At 45.5% G+C, this 9,523-nt stretch overlaps 1 protein-coding gene across 1 annotated transcript in view; it reads left to right on the top strand.

The window, feature by feature from the left end:
* The first annotated feature begins 1,314 nt into the window (after positions 1–1,314).
* The window catches only part of LOC144530010 (protein sidekick-2-like), a 92,361-nt gene continuing 84,152 nt past the window's right edge, over positions 1,315–9,523 (top strand). The window contains exons 1-2 of the mRNA XM_078269408.1: positions 1,315–1,471; positions 2,975–2,977. Of these exons, the coding sequence (XP_078125534.1) occupies positions 1,315–1,471; positions 2,975–2,977 (160 nt within the window). The remainder of the gene's footprint in view (positions 1,472–2,974; positions 2,978–9,523) is intronic.

The raw sequence follows: 9,523 nt of genomic DNA, 5'->3' as shown, positions 1-9,523 counted from the left end.
AGGCAGACATATTGTGACAGCTCTTTCAAGCTTACCTTGCCCCACATGCATTTTTCAGTGAGCTCAAAAGGAGCAAGGACAACAAAGCTGGCATCACAGGCCATATGTACCCTCCTCTGTTTCAGAAGTGCCCACCATTTCTGTGTGCCTTTTATCCTTAGTCTGATATAGGAAGCATTCTGATGGGGTGAGTAGTCACATACAATAACAGTCTGCCATCCTTCTTGATCGCAGACTAATTTCTGAATCACATTAAATTGTTCAGGTAAGCTTTTTCCTATGTCATTTGTCTGTGTAATGGTTTGGCTGTTCTGCTTTTAACCACACCACAGAGCCAGGGTTAACTGGGGCCAATGCAGAACAAATAGATTTATAAGGGATCATAGTCTCACATTTACTTTAAGTCTGTGACCCAGTTAATGCTTTATCCTTGGCAGTAAACATCCAAAAACAGCTATTTGGAAAGATTAAGTTGTCTTCAGGTAGTTTTGAAACCCAGGCGTTTAGCTTTAATGTGTCACCAATCAATCACAGCTGTCTAAATAGACATTTCCTACCACCTTCCGCCGCGTGGTGGCAATAGCGTACAGAGCACTTGTCCTGGCATTGTCTGGCTCGGGTTGTACGCACTGCTATGGTCTATGTGATGGTCAATTCAAATAAAAACTGCTATAAGGACACAATGGCACAATAGAGGTCGTTTTTTAAAATCAAGAAACCCTTTTTAACCTCTGTAAGAAGGTGGACTGAGTCGATTTACACTTTTAAACAGCACCCACACCTGGGAGCTATATTGCAGCCTTCTGCTGGTCACTAATGAAGTGCCTTGCTCAAGACAGCTGCAATGGGAAGGTATTTAGAGAAGAAATACACACATAGCTGATCTTTCCTATTTTACACTTCAAATGTCAGTTTGAGCAAAAGCTGTCATCTAGACATCACATGAACTTACAGACTGTGTGTAGCTACCATCTCGTTTTATATTCCTTATTTTTATTTCACTAATCTCTCTGTGATACATTAAGTGGTTATTCGGAGCAGTAAGAAGATGATGTCAATATTCCGTCTCGCACACTTGACAGCCGAGCAAATTCAATTGGACTGACTCCGCCTTGCTCATGCGGGACTTGTCCACAGGCTTCTCATACTACCGCGTGCCTGTCTCCATGCCTGGTGCTCTCTGGCGGAGTGAGCTCTCTCCACAATCTACCAGTCACTCACCCTCATCACCAGTAAGCACTCTGACGCACAGGACCAGCAGCAGCAGCGGCAGCAGCCAGGACTCTTCTCGGGAGCGTGTGGCCACCAAGCAACATGTCCCCAGCGTGGAGAAGGGGAAGGCGCACCGGTGGCTCGACGGTGGCGCCGCGGACCATGGTTACAGCTGGACGGACTGGACAGGTCGGACAGGTGTGGGTCTCCTGTTGGATTCTGCTGTCGGCGACTTGTATGCTCAGCGCTCGGGCTCAAGGTAAGATGCACAACTCAGATTTTTTCTGTCCACCTAATGTTGTTGCTGGAGGCGACCAGAGAAGCGCACAAGAAAGTATGTGGTAAAGCTGTATAGTGGCAAATAGGTTAGGCAAAAATATTAAGGCGACCCTTGACATGCTTTTACAGATGTGGTCCAAACTTAGACCAGTTAAAGCACAACGCCTGACAAACACTAAATTAGATTAAATTAGTAAATTGTTCAATTCATTTCCTTCAACAACAATGTGTAGAAACTGTCGGTTTCGCCTCCACCACATATTCCCCATTGTAACTACAAGGCCACTTGCATGCTCCAAAAATTCAAGTAGCACAACCAACATCTGCAATCTAAAATGCTCTCTTTAAATCTTCTAGATATACTATTTTCATAACGTTTAAAAAAAGCTCCAGTGTAATATGTAAAAAAAAAAAAGACCAGCGGCCCTGGATGAGGAAACTCAAAACAAATAGTTTCACTGTTTGTAGCCCTTCCTGCCTATATGCCACCTTAATAGCAGAGCCAGTCATTAACTTTCATTAACCAGCATGAATATGACTATGGAACAATGAAGCATAGCCATTATTTGAAGGTTGTGTTACATTTGCCTAGTGTCCATTTTTGCACTCAAGTAATGGAGCAGAATGGATATATCACAACATGTAGGGTTCATTCACATCCAGCACATTCAGAAATATGTGGATAAAGGTGTGAACATGATCTACACTAATCATACAATTACTGTGTAATTGGTATGACTCCTCACTTGCCATCTGTCAGTGGATGACATGTGCTTCTTGACCAGTGAGAAGGTAATACGATATACACTAGATGGTAGATTGAGAGAAAAAGCCAGCAAGAACAAATCTTTCCTGCCTCCATATTTCAGAATTGGAAAAGCATAACTGCCAGTTGTCAGAGACTGAACTGAAGGTAAGTTGATTAAGGACAAAGTATATTGTGTGGGCTTACTGAGCTATCAATTTTATCAGCAGTCTCGATGTATATTCACATGGCATTCACATTCTACTTCAGATTCCAACCACAGGGTCATGGTTTTTATTACAGAGGGTCATGTAGAACCACAAATGAAAGACGCATGTTTGACATACAAATCTACAAATCCTTGAGGCATTTCCTTCAATAAGTCCCAAAGGATGGGGAAAAGTCTTGTATTGGAAGTTGACTCATATGAGAAGTGGCTTCTCTATGCACTCCCCATCCTATAATCACAATGCTCAGTGCACCAAAGTGCTAAAAGCGGCATAATCCCTTTGCTTGTTTGTCTTTGAACAGGTTGCATTGCTCTAAAGTGCTCCCAACCTTATCTGAAAAGAGTCTCAGGCGTCTCTTATTATGCAGGGCACAGTTCCTTTAGCTGTTATTACCACCCTTTTCTCGAGCTAACATGTGTGGAGTCTGTGAGGATCTGTTGAGTGCTTCAAAGCTACTTCACAGGGTTTTACCTTTCCTCCCCAAACAGACCTCTTTCTCATCTTGCAGTTGGTATTCAGGCCCCTTGAATGTTTCCGGCTGCGCATTAGCATTGGTGAGAGATTCACTCCTCTGTCTGCCTGCTCTTTCAATTGCGAAGGACCTCCTCTATAGCGCAAAATCCCTGCTTTAGGTCCTTTAGTGAAGACGCAGTTGTAGTCTTTACAGGGGGTCCTCTCACAAGCCAGATGTCTTGTTCTTCTGAAGTAGGAAGCCAATATCATCCTCATGGGGCATCCGTGTTTGCAAATGACATAAAGTTAGAGATGCTGTAGTCATTCCCTGAGGATGTCATAAATTAGGTGACATACAGGCACACAAGGTCCGCGGGGAACTGGAGGTGGCATGTACTTGTTTTTCAACAGGTTCCTACTGAGACTCCTGCTGTGTTTAATACTGCTGGCTGCTCCAGTGCACAAGAGGATACCTGATAGAGTCCACAAGGGAACCTTTCTCCTGCCACAGGCTGCTCTCAGCATGCCATCTTTAGACTTATTTAGACCCCCTCATCGAAATAGCAAGTAAATAGATGTGAGGTTTTGTCTTTCTTTGCCTCTTAGTGGTCTCTGTATCTTCTCACCCCTCCTCAAAGACTCCATTGCAGAAATCTAAACGTGTGTCTTGTGAGTGACTGTGTTTCTATGCGCATCTTGTTGTGTGTGTGTGTGTGTGTGTGTGTGTGTGTGTGTGTGTGTGTGTGTGCGCTTGATGACGCTTATTGTATGTTCCTGTCTATTGAGCTTTAATCTATCAACATGGACATTCTGCCAACCAGCAGCTGCTATAATTTTCTGGACGTACGTTATTATGCAGCTTGACAGCTGTCAGGCATTTTCAAATCTTTAAATCTTATGATAATCCACCATGCTTACAAAAAAGCATTTGTTTAAAACACTCTGAATCCTTGTGTGATTAAAACTCCCTGCTCTAATGCGGGCACCAGATCATAATTCATCTACAGTACATCAGTGACACACCAATACACACTCGCACGCAAACATCTATTGAAAGATAGAAAAATCAATGTGTACAAGATTACACAATCCCATCAAGAGAAATATAAGACAGTTTTAATAGAATCAAAGGCATCTCTTAGTTCCAACAAAGACTGATGACAAACCAGATCATCTCCGCCCACACGTACAACACTCCATCACAAATAATAGAAAGCTTAATCTGTTTTGCATGTAGCTCCACAAAAGTAGACCTACATACTCACATTGATGCCACATTGGCCTCAAGCATCTGATTTTAGACATGATAACAAATCCTGAGCCATATGTGATGAAATCATTGCGTTTTCCTAATCTTAAAAGAGAATTCCGGCCAATTTTTACGTTAATCTTGATCGCTATAGCTACGCGAGTACTTTCGAAAGAAAAAACCCCGACCCGAATCAGTGCAGGTAACACGGAGAAGCTGCAGCTACGTACTACAAGCGTCCCCTGAGCTAAAACGGCAGTGGTCGGGGCAAGTTTTAGAGTGCCTTTGTGCCTCTTAACAGACACAAAATGCAATTAATATGTCTGTGCCACATGAACAGGGCCCTTATGTGTCAACAAGATACATTTTCAACTCAGACATTGTTTAAATTCACCTACCCTGGTAGAATAGAATCTAGACAGACAGAGGGGAAACAGGCAGATGAACTTGCTGCTCCAAGCGCAAGCTAAAGCTAGCCTTCAGTAACTGGAGGACATAGCCACACCACCGCCGCTCCGTAGATTTTTATTGGGATGATTATCACAGAAGCCTGGCTGGATACACTCACCGGACGGCAGCTAACGGCTAACGGCTATCAACTAGAAGGGCAAGCTAGCTACCGGCAGGATCGAGACAGGGACCAGAGTAGGTGAATTTAAACAATGTCTGAGTTGAAAACGCATCTTGTTGACACATAAGGGCCCTGTTCATGTGGCACAGACATATTAATTGCATTTTGTGTCTGTTAAGAGGCACAAAGGCACTCTAAAACTTGCCCCGACCACTGCCGTTTTAGCTCAAGGGACGCTTGTAGTACGTAGCTGCAGCTTCTCCGTGTTACCTGCACTGATTTGGGTCGGGGTTTTTCTATCGAAAGTACTCGCGTAGCTATAGCGATCAAGATTAACGTAAAAATTGGCCGGAATTCTCCTTTAAAGTCTGGGCTGTTGTAGCCTAGCAGTGTGGTTGCATGGACAAAGTCTGGCGGTACGCAGACATCCAATCGAACTAAGGCCTCCTGCACACTGGCTGCGTGGCGTGTCTGTTTTTATTTTGGCTCCCATGTTAACAGGTTAGAGGTTGCACACTGCCTGCGCGGCTCGAGCAGTGTCAAAAATGTGTGTATGCTAGAAATAGGACAGACGCCTATTTTTCACACGACACGCAAGCGTGTTAGAAGCGTTTCCAGGCAAAATAGAATACGAAAAGTTTATGTCATTAGTACACGAATACATTTAATAAATTACATTTTGATGTTTGAAAGCTGTGGTCTTAGGGTCTTAGGTGCCTCAAGGGGCGGTAACCCACGAACACCGTGGTGGACACCGGTGGTCAGGGAAGCCGTCCGACTGAAGAAGGAGTCTTTCTGGGATATGTTATCCCAGACGACTCCGGAGGCAGTTGCAAGGTACCGAAGGGCCCGAAGGGCTGCAGCCTCTGCCGTGAAAGAGGCAAAGCAGCGTGTGTGGGAGAAGTTCGGAGAAGACATGGAGAAGGACTTTCGGTCGGCACCAAGGTACTTCTGGAAAACCGTTCGCCACCTCAGGAGGGGGAAGCGGGGAACCATCCAAGCTGTGTACAGTAAGGATGGGACGCTGTTGACCTCAACTGAGGAGGTAATAGGGCGGTGGAAGGAGCACTTTGAGGAACTCCTAAATCCGACTAATACGCCCTCTATGGTAGAGGCAGAGCTGGAGGATGAGGGGGGATTGGCATCAATTTCCCTGGTGGAGGTTGCTGAGGTAGTTAAACAACTCCACAGTGGCAAAGCCCCAGGAATTGATGAGATCCGTCCAGAAATGCTTAAAGCTCTGGGTGTGGAGGGGTTGTCTTGGTTGACACGCCTCTTCAACATTGCGTGGAAGTCTGGGGACGGTGCCTAAGGAGTGGCAGACCGGGGTGGTGGTTCCCCTTTTTAAAAAGGGGGGGACCAGAGGGTGTGTGCCAATTACAGGGGTATCTCACTTCTCAGCCTCCCGGTAAAGTCTACTCCAAGGTGCTGGAAAGGAGGGTTCGGTCGATAGTCGAATCTCAGGTTGAAGAGGAACAATGCGGATTCCGTCCCTGGTCGTGGAACAACGGACCAGATCTTTACTCTCGCAAGGATCCTGGAGGGAGCCTGGGAGTATGCCCAACCAGTCTACATGTGTTTTGTGGATCTGGAGAAGGCGTATGACCGGGTGCCCCGGGAGATACTGTGGGAGGTGCTGCGGGAATACAGGGTGAGGGGGTCCCTTCTCAGGGCCATCCAATCTCTGTACGACCAAAGCGAGAGCTGTGTCCGGGTTCTCGGCAGTAAGTCGGACTTGTTTCAGGTGAGAGTTGGCCTCCGCCAGGGCTGCGCTTTGTCACCAATCCTGTTTGTAGTATTTATGGACAGGATATCGAGGCGTAGTCGGGGTGGAGAGGGGTTGCAGTTCAGTGGGCTGGGGATCTCATCGCTGCTTTTTGCAGATGATGTGGTCCTGATGGCATCATCGGCCTGTGACCTTCAGCACTCACTGGATCGGTTCGCAGCCGAGTGTGAAGCGGCTGGGATGAGGATCAGCACCTCTAAATCGGAGGCCATGGTTCTCAGCAGGAAACCGATGGAGTGCCTTCTCCAGGTAGGGAATGAGTCCTTACCCCAAGTGAAGGAGTTCAAGTACCTTGGGGGTCTTGTTCGCGAGTGAGGGGACAATGGAGCGGGAGATTGGTCGGAGAATCGGCACAGCAGGTGCGGTATTACATTCAATTTATCGCACCGTTGTGACGAAAAGAGAGCTGAGCCAGAAGGCAAAGCTCTCAATCTACCGGTCAGTTTTTTGTTCCTACCCTCACCTATGGTCATGAAGGCTGGGTCATGACCGAAAGAACAAGATCCAGGGTACAAGCGGCCGAAATGGGTTTCCTCAGGAGGGTAGCTGGCGTCTCCCTTAGAGATAGGGTGAGAAGCTCAGTTATCCGTGAGGAGCTCGGAGTAGAGCCGCTGCTCCTTTGCGTCGAAAGGAGCCAGTTGAGGTGGTTCGGGCATCTGGTAAGGATGCCCCCTGGGCGCCTCCCTAGGGAGGTGTTCCAGGCACGTCCAGCTGGGAGGAGGCCTCGGGGGAGACCCAGGACTAGGTGGAGGGATTATATCTCTAACCTGGCCTGGGAACGCCTCGGGATCCCCCAGTCGGAGCTGGTTAATGTGGCCCGGGAAAGGGAAGTTTGGGGTCCCCTGCTGGAGCTGCTACCCCCGCGACCCGACCCCGGATAAGCGGATGAAGATGGATGGATGGATGGATGGATGTTTGAAAGTCTCTAGGATCGTCAATACTGCCGACGTTGTCTTCTGTCTGTTGTAATCAAATCCGTTTTTTTGTTTATGTTTATCATGAAGTACACTACTGCTTGAGTGCAGTAAATTTCCAATCAATGGGAAACATACATGTACAGACAAGGCTAGCAACAGAAACGCCACGCTCACGCCATGAAGCCAGTGTGCAGGAGGCTTAACACAGCTGCAGCGAGAGTCTATGGATGCACAGCGGCACATGGCAGTGGCTCGTTCTTCGGCTCAGCGTCTTCAGGGGACACTCCCCCAGCGTCTCAGAGCAGAGAATACTGCTTATTTGTCCTCGATTTTGAAACCTAAGTTTATGTACTTGGCCATTTTTGTAATCATTCAAATTTGGTGGGGTGGTTAATAACACATTTTCCTATGGTTTGACAGAATTCAAACACATTTACTTTTGCTTTACCAGGACATTAAAGCACTTTGATCACAAGTCCCATATGGTGCAGAGTGACGTGGGAGTGCTGTAACTTCTCAGCCACCGTACCATAATTACACGCAGTGCATATTTATGACATATGTATCTACCCTGTTTGGTGAAATGTAGTTAATTAAACATGTTCACTTCTCCAGAGAGCTAACAGATGTCTGCTGAAATTTGGACTAAATGCTTGTTTTCTTCGCAACATGGCTCATGCTCAGAAAGACCAGCTAGTGGCTTGCACAGCCTCAGGTGAAACGTGGTGGCAGCCTGGTTTCCAATTCAGGCTCCTTGTGTGTTTTCAGCGCCTGCCTCCCATGTCTGGCTGGTTGGCTGCTTTTTCTCTGGCTGCCAAATGCTGTCTACACATGTTTATTCATGTTGCCACAGGATGCTTTATTCACCAAGATGGAACATATCACAGCTGAATTAGAAAAAAACAAAAAAATCTGTGCTCACTGGCAGAAACATTTGAGATAAATTAATGAAAACGCCTGATACCTTTTTTTTTTTAAATAACAACGCTAATGTTTCAGAAAAGAAAGAAAAGTGCCTCAAACCTGTGAAATGATTACAATCTGCTTTATTGTTGAAGAACAATCGGGCCACTGTGCTGTCATTGATTTTTAGCTTAAGGAGGCCTTTAATTGGCTCAGTCGAGCAGCAAAACTGTGTTTATAGTTCATAATGGAAATGTAATCAAATTAACTTTTACCTCAGGGTTTTGGCATTCACCCCTTGCCCAGTAATTGCCATTTGCCTGAAGGGCTATGGTAATGACTATTTGCATAGAGCAAAGAGTCCTATCTCCCACCATGAGTCTGTCATGCTGCCATATTAGAGGAGCTGGCTGAAATGATTACTTACTATGCAGGAGTTTAGTTTTTTTGTGCTAGGGATAAGTACTTATCACTATGATATGAGTTTGTGTTGAGAATTATATTGGCTAAAGAAGGCCCACAGCAACTACATGTTTTTTTTATAATAGGCTGGAGAATTCAAGGTATGATGCAACCTGAGGGGTAAGACAAGATCCTAACCCACACAAATATGTTATGCAGACTGAGTTTCTTTACCCACAGAAAGCCTTTCTTTGTCCTATTGGGTGAAAAATACAGATAAGGAAAGGTATAGGCTTCTCAAATTAGATTTTCCAATACTAGCAGCATTGACTGAGGAGGCAAGTCCTTCTTTTGGGGCCAATTTTAATCATAGCTGAGAGTGGTTTTGTTTCCATGTCTCCTTGTTTACTGATGAGGCTAAGGGGAGAAGCGCTGCAGGGGGAAGAGACATATTCTTCACATATTAATTCTCCTGGTTAAAAGTCTAATCAATCTGACACAGGACCAGGAGGCACCTCTTCAACTATCAAGAACAAAAAGAAATGTCTCAGAACAGGCCCTGAGCTGGGGCAGAAATGAAAAGGAAATGCCCTTGGATAGGGGGAGGATTCAAAGTGGCACTATTTATTTAATTTATCTAATATAATTATGTCATATTATATTATATATATTTTGGTACATTTCTGTTGTGCATGCTGCTTCATCAAAGCATCATTCTAAGGAGCGATTTGAAAAGCACTCAAAATGGTGTCATTACTTTCATCCAGGAAAAAGAG

Source organism: Sander vitreus, chromosome 15 (assembly GCF_031162955.1).
Source record: "Sander vitreus isolate 19-12246 chromosome 15, sanVit1, whole genome shotgun sequence".
Classification (NCBI taxonomy): Eukaryota; Metazoa; Chordata; class Actinopteri; order Perciformes; family Percidae; genus Sander; species Sander vitreus.
The sequence above is the reverse complement of the archived record's forward strand: the minus strand, read 5'-3'. Positions and strand labels throughout refer to the sequence as shown.